At 57.6% G+C, this 13,327-nt stretch overlaps 1 protein-coding gene across 9 annotated transcripts in view; it reads right to left on the reverse strand.

Moving 5' to 3' along the window:
• HDAC4 (histone deacetylase 4) overlaps positions 1–13,327 on the reverse strand; it is a 299,563-nt gene that overhangs the window by 65,833 nt on the left and 220,403 nt on the right. For all 9 annotated transcript variants that reach the window (XM_045793967.2, XM_087864893.1, XM_087864897.1 and 6 more), the window contains 2 exons: positions 6,556–6,687; positions 3,175–3,287 (listed from right to left, as the gene is read on the reverse strand). In XM_045793967.2, coding sequence (XP_045649923.1) covers positions 3,175–3,287; positions 6,556–6,687 — 245 coding nt within the window. The remainder of the gene's footprint in view (positions 1–3,174; positions 3,288–6,555; positions 6,688–13,327) is intronic.

Below are 13,327 nucleotides of genomic sequence, written 5' to 3' on the forward strand. Positions count from 1 at the left end.
CAGGGGAGGACTGACTGCTGGCCCGGCTCGGAAACAGCCTCTTCTTCCTGCTGGAGGCGGGAGCAAGCTCGGGCTCCCCTCGGAGGCTGCGGGCCTGCTCCCAGAACAGCGCGCTGACACCAGTGACTGGTTTCCCAGTGCACGTAAAAGTTACGTGTCCACGATACTCTAGTCTGTTGAGGCTGGGGCGGCTGGGGCAGGTTCCTCAAGTCAGACAACAATTCGCCGCATCGACCGACTTCCTTTCACGATTCCTCTCGCACGTGATGCTGTTTGATGGCGTTTTACGCCCAGGAGAACTTCCTGCCGCTGCTTTATCACCTAAGCGTACGTAGTATCCTGAATCCTCTGTTGTCTCTTCAGCAGTCTTCACGGCACCGTCAGTCACCAGGACTGGATTCTGTCCTGGGAAACCACTTTCTCTGCTCGTCCGCAGGAAGCAAGCCCTCATCCCTCACATCTGATCACAGGATTGTAGCGATTCAGCCCCATCTTCAGGCTCCACTTGTGATTCCAGTCCTGCTGCGGTTTCCAGCCCGTCTGCACTGACTTCCTCCACGGAAATCCTAAACCTTCAATTAGTTTAAAAAAAAAAAAAAAAAGACAACATCTGCAAAGCACGATAAAGGGACGTGTGCCTGCAGCCCCTTGTGGTCTGTGCGGACCCTCCGTGCCTTGCAGGACTGCCGACGCTGCTGCTGAATGCAGCCCTATTTCAGTGTCTTTTGGAAACACCATCTTTGGAAGCGGTGAGGGCAAAGCAGGAAGCCGTGTGTTCTTGGCGCCAGGGCACCCGGTGTGTGCGCGCCCACACTCCGCTCACTGGGAAGCTGTGCAGGCCTGACCCAACAGCCGCCATGGAAAGTATTTTCCTTCGACAGAAGCACGTCCTGTCACACGTAAAAGCAGTACCAACAAGCTATGCTTTAGAGAAAACGGTTGAGATTGCCAAGGGAGGCACGGCCCCACTGGGTTGTAATTATCCGGGAACAAAATAAGCAGACATCCTAATGTCTGCAAAGTTATAATTTCCTCTTATAATCACTCTATTTTTTTACCTAATTTATTTTTAGAAATAAGGCAGTCTTCTGAGAATGACTGGGGATGCTGATTGCCCGCATGCGCTGTGCTGGCGGCCTCCATCTGCCCTGCGCCGGGCGCCTCAGCTCCCATGCTCTGCGCAAAGTTGGGCCCTGGCCACACACCCCACGTTGTGCCGGCGTCCTGAGCTGGAGGGAGCTGCTGTCTCTGCATCCAGGGAGCCTGCTTCCCCTGTGTGAAGGGGGCAGTGGCAGGGCGGGTGGGGGGTGCAGGGCAGCGGTGATGGGGGGCACAGGGCTGCAGTGACGGGGGCGCAGGGCTGTGGTGACGGGGGGGGGGGCATGGGGCCAGCGGGGCTGCCCGGCGCCTGAGGAGTCTTCACAAGGCCTGCACGTTCTCAGGAGTGGTCAGATTCTCACAAACCCTGACCATAGGAGACCATCCTGCCAACCACAGGGACTATCTGACGCAAACAGGAGCAATGGCCCTTTTCACTTTTCTTGTCAATCCTTTCACATCTATAATTCGTAGCAGCTTCGTTTACAGTAACACTTGACTTGTAAAACTTGACACGCAATTTAAACCAGATCCACGCAGACTCTCCCCGATCATGCACCGCACAGAATGAACCAGATTAGACAGCAGTTGGGGCCGCAGCCGACAAGACGTGGCTGGCGGGCACCTGTCGTGCCAGGAAGCGGGGTCCAGGTGGGGCCCCGAGGCCCACTACAGACAGATGGCCATGGTGACCTCCATCCTGCAGAGCAGGGTGTTAAGGTCTGTGATAATCTACGTCAGTGCGTAAACGGGGGTTGCAGGGACAGGTGATGAAAGAACCAGATGTGCGAGGACATGGGGCGGGAGGAAGGAGAGGAGGCCGCGCACGCCACGCCCTCTGCTGCCGTGGTCTGTTTGTGCATCCGTGTCCACAGACCTGCCCGGAAAATGCTCAGCCCCCGTGATCGCATCCCAACTAAAACCCCTCCACCCTCCGGAAGGGCAGGCTTCATTTCTAGATCCTTAGGAGGAAAGTCAGTAACTGTATCAGATAAGCTGGAGCCTCCTGTCAGTTAATGGGAGCTCAAAAAGAACTCTGAAGAACCTCCCACGCAGTGGGACCGTCTGCGCAGGAAGCAGACAGCACTTCGGGCTGAGTTCACTGGAAAACTCAGAGCTGAGGTGGACTCCCCACGCAGTCACTCTGAGCCCGTGGCCTCGCGCGGCAAGCATGAAAATCTCTTGCTCTTCCCGAGTGTGGTCAGCGCCCACCTCTCCCAGTCCACACGGCTGGCTGCACGGGAGCCGGCTGCTGGCTGGCCCTCGATCCCCAGGGCCTGGCACAGGGCTGGTCCGAGGCAGGAGCACCAGGGACACTTGTGCAATAATCACACAGACCAAAGTGAACAAGGAAGAAAAAGAGTATATGCAAGGAAGGTCCTGGAGACCCCCGCCCGGGAAGTACCCCGACCCAGGCCTGGTCAAGGGCACAACCAGCAGCGAGCCCCGAGCCCCTGCACCTGGCTCAAGAGGCCACCCACCTTGCCTCCCCTAGAGCACCCTTCCTCTCTGCCAAGTGATTCCAGAGCCCTCTCTGTGCCCACGTGACTCTCGACTGCAGCGTACCTGGGGCCTGACGGGCAGGGTGAGGGGAACTGTAATCCAAGGCTGGTGTTACCCAGCCGTCTCCGAAATGCCACCCTGGTGTTCTTAACCGCCCGACAGCCCTAACCATCTACCCCGTCACTCTGCTGCCCCCAGACACGCGCACGCATGTTTGTTGGCTGAGTGTTTCTAAAGCACCACAAATAGCTTGATGCCCATCCAACAATGGTTCCCATGTGCTCCCTGTCCCGGCCACCGTGCAGAGCCCCAGGGACACATGGGAGCGGGGCACCTGGGCCCCAGTGGCACACGGTGTGCGTTCTGAATTGGCCTAATTAAATACGCTCTGAAAGACGCCGGGAGAAATGGCTGGGTTTACAGCTGTTCTCATGTCTGGACCACAATGCTCCGATTTAAAGGAGGAGAAGTGGTCAGTGGCAGGAGGGGGCCCTGTCCAGGATGCCTCCTGACCTGGACCGTCAAGGCTGGAGGGAGCACAGGGAGCAGAACGAACGGAAAGCCCACACTGACCTCGGCTGGGATGCTGGCGACTGCGGGCGTGATCCCGTTCTCCGTGCTGACGTTCCCGGAGCTGTTGTTGGGGGAGCTGGGCGCGGAGCCGGGGGCGCTGCTGCACGCCGAGTCTGTGGGGCGGAGAGACATCTGTGAGCTGCGCTCTGTGCAGAGGTCCCGGGGCAGGCAGCAGCACGTGCTTTCCTGGGCCCGAGAGGCAGGGGGGTCCCCCAGGGACTCCTGCTTCCAGCTTGCCGACTGGCAGAAACTACATCACGAAAGAACACGATCACAGTTCCCAAACAGGGGTGTGAGGCTAATTACCTACTTTTGGTTTTGCTACGGATTTCCTCGTGAGCTCTAAATGTACGGCTCCACAGAGGCCCCCCCGAGCCTTTAACATCGTGCACGTTACCAATTTTATTCCTCTTGAATTTCAAGATGATCTGACACGCCGGAAAGATAAGGCCTTAAACACCAATAACCTAACAACAAAAGACCAGGAAACACAGAAGCCACATAACTGTGAATAGAGAAGGTCAAACTGGCTGTGCTCACTGACAGAGCCGCTGGCAACTGGGCCCCCTTTGAATTAAAGCCTCTCATTTTTCCTATGCGACATCAAACATCCAGGGGTACGTACTGCTAGCAGCTTCTGTGACCGATCGGTGTCACCTGAAATCAAGCACTAGGTGATCTTCCGAGTAACTTTATAGGTAGCCGTGGCCCAGCCCTACAAATCGGGACCGGCCTTCACGGCGAATGGCCTGCGCCTGAGGGACGTGTCCCACCCCCATCTCCCTTCCCCTGCCGGGCCAGCCACGGTGGTGACACTCGATGCTTAAGGACGGGCCTGTTCAGCCGCTTCCGTGTTCTCCTTTGGTTTAGTGGCATTTTGACAATGGCTTCACCATGGACGGTGAGCTCTGTGGTCCCTGGTCCTCTTGACCAGGCAGCTGTCATCACAGGATCGCCAGCCAGGCCACCGGCTGTCCCAGACACTGACAATGAGCTCAGACCAGGAACCCCCCCCCCCCCCCCAACACACACACACTAAACACCAAATCCAGAGCTTCTCTACCTGGGGAAATCACGTTTACTGTACTTCACGGACTGGGAGCTGCTGAGACGGTCGGGGGCTGAGCAGCTGCTATACTTTCCGCACAAAGACAAAGCTGTGGCCTCCCAAACGGAGGCTGCCACCTTGCCCTTGGGTGTGGTCCCCGTGGCCCTCATGGGACACCTTCTCTGCAGATCCTATCCCAAGCTACACACCAGGTTCCACCCAAACTCCCTGCACATGTGCGCCCCCAGCAGGGTCACCAGCTAAATGCTCTTGAGCAGCAAGGGTGGGAGAAACTGGGCCAATAAACTATGTATCCGGCTCTTCACCCATGTTCAACTCAGTTACGCCACTTCTAGGAACATGGCCTAAGAAATGAATACAAATGTGTCATCGTCACGATGTTATTTGCACCAGCCCAAGTAGGACCCCATTCAAGGTGCCAGAAAGTACTTGTGATGAGTACGTGCCCCCCTGTGAGCGCTAACCACGCTGACGGGTGTGCGCACGGGCAGCTCATTATCTTCTCTGCTCCCGTGGCACACGTGGCCTTCACTAGCAACTGGGGAGAAGCAGCCGTGCACCTCCCCTGTCCTGCCGCCTGGTCTCCTGCCCAGCTGGGCCCCCACGCCCGCCCCTCCACCCCCCTGCATACATGCACTGATCTGCTCTCCCGCGGGAGACACCACCTCCCAGGGCTGCAGTGGGGGGGGGTCCCTCGCACTGTCGGGAAAGGCAGCTCTGCATTCTGCCCCCGGCTGCCTGGGCTCTGTGAGGGCCCAGAAGCCTGCCTCCTCCCGTCTCTCTGCCAGCTGCACTCATCTGCCACACATCCACAGCCTCCCTCGCCCCGGGCCGCTTCACGCGCACTCTGGACATGCCACGACCCAGTACCAGGCAGCTGTGGCGGGCACGGTTTGCTAGGTGGGCCACATGTGACAGTCGGGCCTCTCAAATGACGGCGAGGACCCCTGTCCCTCTGTTCGCGTGCAGCTTGGTGCTGACTCACAGTGGCATTAAACAGCCACAGGCTGACAACGTGAACACGAGATCCGACGCTCAGGAAGAAGCCTGCTGATGATTCCATCTCACCAACTGCAGGGCCAGGAATAAATACGCGGCCCTCCTGCCCATGGGAGCTGTCGGCCCACGACCAGGCACTCCTCAAAGGAAACAAAGCTGCATCTGTGTTTGGACGTGGGTTTTAACTCACAATTTCAAATGGAATCCCCCAGTGGGTGAGACTCTGGGTGATGATACTTCTTCTCTTCAGACAAAGACTGTCCACACTAGAAACCCCCCAGCACTGAACCCCCCATCAATAACAAAATGAAGAGGGTCGACCCTTTCACACAAACATTCAGAGGCAGACGCTTGGGTGAGGGACTCTCCGCTGGCTGTAGAACCCTGAAACACAGCGGGACGGGGCAGGGGTGAAGCTCTCCCCTTCACTCAGAGGCACGAGGCTGAGTCATTGCATGTGCCACGGACACGAGGAGGACCAGCACCAGCGAGCCCCTCTCCTTCCCTGAGAACCCAGTACCGACAGACTGCCACCAAGAGCCTTGGATTTCAAGTGGGGTATTGTACTTTATGCAAATACAGTTCCCCCCTTGATCCTGGTGCAGATTTCAGCAATGTGGACGTGTGCCCTCAGGACGTGGGATGCACCCCCTGGGGACTGTGGTATGCCTCAGCAAGTGGGATGCACCCTTGGGACCGGGGTGGGCCCTCTGCAAGTGAAGTGCACCCTTGTGGTGGGGGTGCGTCTTGGGAAATGGGGAGCATCCTCAGGAAGGAGGGTCTCCCTCAGGACAGGGCTCTGGCCAGGGGCACACTTCTGCATGTCCACCACTAGATGGGGGCCGAGAGCAACGCTCGCCAAGGAAGCCGAAACAACCAGACTCCCTTGCTCCCTCCTTCCTTCCCTTCCCACCTGTGGGACTCCTGCCAGTAAGACTTTAATGCTCCCCAGTGGTCCAGACACTGTAATGGGCAGTGGAGCAGATCGGAACCATGTGATTTACCACTAATAGGACAGGATCAGTTAAACCTTTGGAGAAACCTCAACTTAAAATTCCTGTAAACACCCCACGCAATGTCAAACAGGACTGCCCCGGCGGTGCCTGGGCCCGTGGGCACCAGCTCTCTGTGGCTGGGGCTGGGAGCAGACAGGCGGTGCTCCACGTTCCTTGAGACCCCTGCCTGGGCACCAGTGGGGCTCTCGGACTTGCACTGCCAACCCCTGGGGCTGAGAGCACCATGCAGGGGTGCAGGTCTCAGAGAGGGTACAGGAGAGCCCTGCGGAGAGGGTGCAGGCCGGCACTGGTGCATACCTGTGACATCCAGCGGACGCTTCTTCAGAGCTGTAACCACTGGCCCATCTTTCCTACGTAGCAGGGGGCTGCTCCGTCGTTCGGCCACTTTCTGCTTTAGCCTGGACCGTAATTTCAAATTGGGTTCAGAGGCTGCATGAAAAGAAGACACCATTCTAGTCGGACGGTCATAACTGGGGTCAAGTTTATCTCACTGGCAGTGAAAAAATATGCACGTTGGGTAAATATTCACGCAACACGGATGCGTGGTTCCAGGGCAGAGGGAAGGCAGTGTTCCCGAAGCCTGTGCAGAATGTTTTCAGTCCTACTCAACAGTCCCAAATAATGAACAAAGCCTGTCCGAAGCCTTTGGCTAAGTTTCTGTAGCCATGTCGGTCGTTCCAGGTGGTGGCCCACGAACGTTATTACAACTTCTGTATGTTCCTCGTTCACCTGCGTTTCAGAAATCCCTCCCACGTCCAATAACCTGAAACAAACCGCTTGCTGGGGCTCCCGGCTGCCACGGGGTGCTAAGGCCAGGCAGTACTCCACACCTGCGTGGAGGTGAGCGAGCCCCGGTCTCCGTCAGAGGCCACCTGACGACAGGTGTTGCAGCTTGGCTTGGTCTGTTATCAGCTCTGCAGTGCTTCGCAAACCTGCGTATTTAAGCCCAGCAGCTCCCAAGCCTCTGCACCTGGAGCCCAGACCACCCAGCAGACCAATCAGGTCACACCTCTGGGAAGCGGGGTGGGGGCACTCCATGTGAGGCTGCCTTGGGCAGCAGTCGACCTCACTGCATCCAGAAGTGGCCCCCACCCCGCCCCACCCCCACCTGCGCAGGCATCTCCATGAGCCATCAGCGTTCAGGCCAGGCCAGTGGTGGGACCGCCGCCTCGAAGACCTTTGAGTTCTGAGGTTTTATTTGACTACTTTCAAGTTCCTACTGCTTTTCTGTTTGCAAATTAGCAAGTTTTTACCTTTTTGTTTGTTTTTAATCAGCAACCCTGCTGTTTTTAATCTTTCTGGAACAGGAAGTTCACTGCTCTTCAGAGCACCAAGCAATATAATCGAATTTCCCCCTGGAATCAGAACTAAGACGGTCCGGGTTTTAAACAGCGGGCCACGCACCCATGTCCTGGGCACGGGGACTCGGTCCCTTGAGCAGCAGGGTAGCGGCGTGCCAGGACCGAGTGCCATGCCAGGGCGCCAGTGACCCTGCAGGACGCTGGGAGGCAAAGGGCAGCTCTCTGTGGGCCCTGGGAGGAGAAGGGGGTTGGCAGGACACCTACGTGAAGCTTCCCAGAGGAATCGAAGGCGTGCTTCACAAGCCGCCAGACAGACGGTGCCACCCCTGCTCTGGAGGCTGTGCACCCGGGGAGAGGGGCCCTTTCCACTTGGCCGAGTTTGCATGCAGAGTGAGTGCCCGTTCACCTGTAGGACTTACACGGCAAAAAGTGGGAAGGACTCACATGAAGAATACGAGAAGTATTCTTTCCATATTTATTTGGAGACTAGATTTACGTTCCATTCATTTCCACTTTCACACGTGGAGTTTATCATTACTTAACCCGAGGAAAAGCCAAAACCTCATCTAACAGGCAAGAAAACAACAGCTCTCCTCACACCATGCAGGTCTTTGCTGGAAGGACATGAATACCCTTCTGTGCAAGCTGGGGTCAGAAGCCGCTCCTGAGATTGCCGGGCAGTGTGGGCCCCTCGGGAGGGAGTGCGTCAGGAGACCGTGTGTGGGTGGCTGCTGGTGGCGGGTCGTCCTGGGCCAGCTGCAGACCGGCCCTGCTACTGGGTCCAGCACCCCGACTTCCCCCAGGCCCTGCAGGTCACTCTACGTTCAACACACTTGGTTGAGTGACAGCACCGGCCAGGTCAGTGGTCGGGCAGCCACGTCCTGCCTGAGGACGAGGACCCCAGACTCCTGCTGGAGTGACTCAGAGACTGCACCGGGCAGGCCCCGAGCCCCTCCCACCTCCCACAGCTGCTGTCGCTTGTCCTCAGGCCCCCACCCTCTCCGACCATGGCTGCACGGCCCTGCTGTCCTCACAGGGGCCGTGGCACCACCTGACATGACTGCTCATCTGGCTTTTTCCTGGTCTCCCCCTGACCCCCCACACTTGAATGTGAAAGTCTGGGAGACCTGAAGGATCTGTCTGGCCTCCCTGATTCCAGGTGAGCCCAGCAATGCTCACTGCAAAGACGGACCCGACACAGGACTCACCACCCCTCCCAAAGTCGGCCCCTCTCTGGACCACACCTGACGTGCGGTGCCCTGTGCAACACAGAAACAAGGGACACATGCTCAAGATGTTGAGTGTCTCATTTACAATGAAAGCGTTAAACTGAGTGGGGTGGGCCCTGCCTGCAGCCCAGCTTAAGGCCACAGGGAGGCTCTGGGCTGGGCCCTTCCCCGTCCCTCTGGGGCTCCCCAGGACCGCCTCCCCAAGGAGCCCCTGGGTGCAGGGCCAAGGACCAGGGCTGAGCAGCAGGCAGGGGGACTGGGAGGGAAGGGAGACAGTCACTTCCTTATCTCTGCTCAGGGCCGGCTTTTCACCCCTGAGGACGCTGGCTGTGCCAGCAAGGGCTCCGAGGCACAGCGAAGGCCCTACTCCCCCTGCTTTTCTCTGGAGAAGGCACACGCTCTAGCAGCCATGGGTCCAGGCGTTGAGCAAGCTGAAATGAGTTCTACAGGCCCCACAGAGAAGACACCGTGACTTGCGGTCCAGCTTTTCATAAGCATATTTCCTGACACTTGCAAAATGCCTGCAACCCGAACAGCTCTGCACGGCAGCCACAGCTGAGAATACAGGTACCCTGCAGACCCCCCCCCCGCCCCCACCATGAGCAGAGCTGCAAGGTCGCATCTGCCACGTGCAGGGTCGCGAGACCCCCGCGGGCTCCACTGCACAGCTCCTACCTGTGCCTGAGGTCCTCAACACGCATGCAGCACCCAGTGTGGCCGACTACAGGGCTGTATTTTGTGGAATAGGGCTGTAGGCTGACTGAGAGCCAGAGCAGGAGGGAGAGGCCCTCTGGAAAGGTGGCTCACGGCGGCTGAGTGCTCACGAGACGGAGGGTGCCTACTCCTGCTGGGCAACGTGGGGAGGCCGGGGGTGCTTCTCCTCAAAGGCAGTCAGGTACATGACAGAGTCAGTCAGGTTCAGCCACCCTCGTCTTACCTTCGCCCCACCCCGGCCCCAGCACCTGCCCCTCCTTGGGCAGGAAGCGCCTGCCGTTGAGATGACGCCCGCTCTTCACAAGCCCTGACATCTACACGGATGTCGCGCACGTCTAGCTTTCCCTGCGGGCCTGTCACAGTGCGGCAGCCATCAGGTGGGCACATCTGACTGTGTAGCAGCCCGGGGGGCGTGTACCCAGAGGTCAGTTTGCCAGGAGGCGGTTACTGCTCTGGGGGCAGGGGCTGAGCAGGCAAGGGTGTGCAGAGCGCCGTCTTGGCCAGGCACATGGACAGAGCAGATGCCCGAGCCGTCCTTCCTGAGACCCGCGAACAGCAGCCCGGGAGGCGACATGGGATAAACCACAGAAGTGCCAGTGTGCAAAGACGACAGTGAAAAGGCCCAAGATCACATTAACAACAACACCAGAAGAAGACACGGCGGAGCAGAGAGGTCACTAACATGGTGACAGGAGACCCCCTCCTCCTTCTGCAGGAGGCCTGGTGCCCGGGAGGGCTTGCCACGGCCCCTTGCCAGGCAGACCCCGTGGAGTTCTGGAGCTTTGGGGGCCAGGGGTTGGCTTTGTCAGTGCTGTCGGATTCTGCAACAGCCACTCAGAGGCATGACGGAGACCCGAAAATCCTGCAGGAAAGTGGCTTCTGTCCCCAACAGTATTATCAGTCAGATGGGAGCCAGAACAGATATCCGCCAGCATCACAGACTCACGGTCACAGCCCGTGCAGGTCCTCAGAAAGCTGCTGCGCCCACCCAAGTGAAGGAGGGGGCCGCGCAAGAGTTGGGGGGAAGGGGAGGAGCCTCCCCGGGAGACCTGGGGGGATGGGAATAGCAGGTGGGGGCCTTGTGGCCAGGAGCCTATCTCCCAGGCCAGAGGGGAGCCTCGGGCCGCCTGCCGGGCAGGGGCTCCTCCATGTGAGTTAATGACAGGCACACAGAAAACTAAGCGAATGAAAAAACAGGATCAACTTCAGGAAGAAGGCAAGTTCTGCAAACAAGGAAATGCAGGTGAGGTTACTCAGTGTTGGTGTCCACTTTCTGTAAGCCACCTCTCACAGAGCAGGGAGGGGAGGTCCTAGGCCTTGTGGGGCTCTCTGATTTATGCACACTTATTTACTTTGAAACAATAAAAAGAACTCTAGAAAGCCAAAGGACAGACTGGAATGTAACTTTTGTAGCACACGTGTCAGACGTAGGATTGATCTTGACCAATCTGGAAATCCTACAAAGCCACAAGAAAAAGGAAAACACCCCAAAGAAAACTGGATGAGAGACTTGCCATTAAAATTCTATCCACTGAACACTGAGAGACCTGCCTGTGTGGCCTGCGTGGTTCTAGGTGCCGTGCACGGGAACAGACAAGGCCGCGCCCGGCGGGCACTTGGAGCTCTGCACCACTCACTGGCCACACGCACGGCATGGGAACATGACCCGGGGGTTGGGTCACAGCCACCCAGTCCCTGCTGCAAATGGAGGACCTTCTCGTAGCAAAGATGGAAAATAAACATAAAGATACTCGAGCTTTTCTAACAGTGATGGAGTTGTTGAAAACACCCCAGGAAGCTTGATTTACTCATCCATCACGTGGGCTAGGAGGACCGTGGTGGCACCTTGCTAACGACACGGAGCTAACGGGCTCCCCGGAGCTCCAGAGCATTGTATCGTGCTCAGCATCTCCGAGTGCGCAAACCGGAAGCTGGCAGTCCCAGTCCCAGGGATCGAGCCTACAGACACACTAGCACGAGAGAGCAGAGACAGAGTTATGCTAAAGAAGAGTTACACGTTGATACGCACACACTGGAGTAATACAGAGAAAGGTGCTATCTTTACACAAACGGGATGGTGAACCCAACATAACAGCGACTGAAAAATACAGCCAGAGGACAAAATGCAAAGCAAGTATTCTTGTAACGGAAAGACAACTGCACGTGCTCGCTGAACAGATCCACAGTCCTGCACGTACGCGCAGAAGATACCTGGACAGACACCAAACTAACCGTAGCAGCTCGTCTCTGGGAAGTAAGATTCAGGATGCGTGTGTAATTTATGTTTTGTTATAAGCACATAGTACGTGACATTTCATAAAGAAAAAAATACTACATGGTGCTTGAGGGTGGTGTGTCTCCTACCCGGTCAGCGTTTCCTAGCTCATTTCTGTTGGCCATAAGGTCAGGGTAGATCGACCACTGAACAGTGGAAAGATGACTTCGACAGTCCATCTGGTACTTTTCATATTAGAGGGAGGTCAAGTCTGATGGATGTCAAAGTTTGAAGCATGGGACATGGGGTGCGTGAGCCAATCACTTTACGTAGAAGCTGCCTAGTATCTGACCATACTGACCAACTCTAGAAGCTTCCTAGGAAAGCACAGTAAAGCCTTTTAAAAAACCCTCTGAACACACTCATAACCACTTTTTCAGGGCACAGTCGATGGAAGATAGCCCAGCACACAGCCTGCGAGGCCGGAGGGGGCTGCCCATCTGGCGGCTGGAGCTCAGTGGGGCCGCAGTGACCCTCCCACTCCTCACTCGGAGACAGCACAGGAAGGGCAGAGTCCGCCGGCCCCGGCCCCAGCAAGAGCTGAAGGGCCATTTATCACGCTGCAGCTGACCCTACAAAACACACCTTTGCGTTGAGCTGCAGCGTGTGGGAGGGGCCCCTCTGCCCTTGCTGTGGACCTGCACTGGGCCCTCCGCACACGGCTGCAGAGCAAGACCCAGACTGCGGGCATCGGCAGCAGCGGTGCTGCGAACAGCCCTGCCCAAGCTGCCCCGTCCTACGCCTGGTGAGGTCAGCTTGCTCCCTCCATGGACACAAACTCAGCTGTGAGGAGTGTCGTTCAGTTCGAGAGGGTCCCGGGAAAATCCACTGACTCGTTTTTGTGTTTTGTGGCTGCGGAGTTCACGGAGAACCCATCCCGGTTCTCCACGGGCTATGGACCCCTCTGGCAGATCCAGTAAGGCACTGGGGACACGCGGGGCTGCAGGTTACGGAAAGGGACCATGATGTCCAGCACGACGGGGCAGGGCTGCTGTGGAGACTGCAGATGGGGCCTGAATCTACCTTATTTGGGTCTGGGGTAAAAGCCTAGCCTTGCCCCTCACATGCCTGGGCCCCCTCCCTGGCCCGGCCCCATGGGTCCACCCGGACACTCGAGTGGGGCCTGGACCCTCTGTTCCCTGCCCACTGAGCAGCTCCGAACCCGGCACCCTGGACGCTCACGATATCAGCACCACACAGAGACTGGTGGCGAAGCTGACGCCGCCGTGGGGCGGGCACAGCACACTACCTTGGGGGCAGCGCACCCACACAGAAGCCCCAACCGGGCCCTCCAGGTTGGGTGTGAGCAACAGGGTCCGGATCCCAGCTTAAGTGCAGTGTGACTGGACAAGGCAATCAACCTCAGAATCCACCCTTAAAGGTCACCGCCAGCCTTGAAGAGTCGCTAGAGAACACGTGTACTCTCCACAGACTCCGTCCCCTGGGTGTTCGGGCGCCTCGGGAGGCAACACGGGAACAGGAGTCATTGGGTACAACATGGGGGGGGGGGCACCGTGACCCTCGCTCATGGGACAGCAACACAGGTCTTC

The sequence above is a fragment of the Ursus americanus genome, chromosome 1 (assembly GCF_024610735.1).
Source record: "Ursus americanus isolate L20-20 chromosome 1, mUrsAme1.1.p, whole genome shotgun sequence".
NCBI lineage: Eukaryota > Metazoa > Chordata > Mammalia > Carnivora > Ursidae > Ursus > Ursus americanus.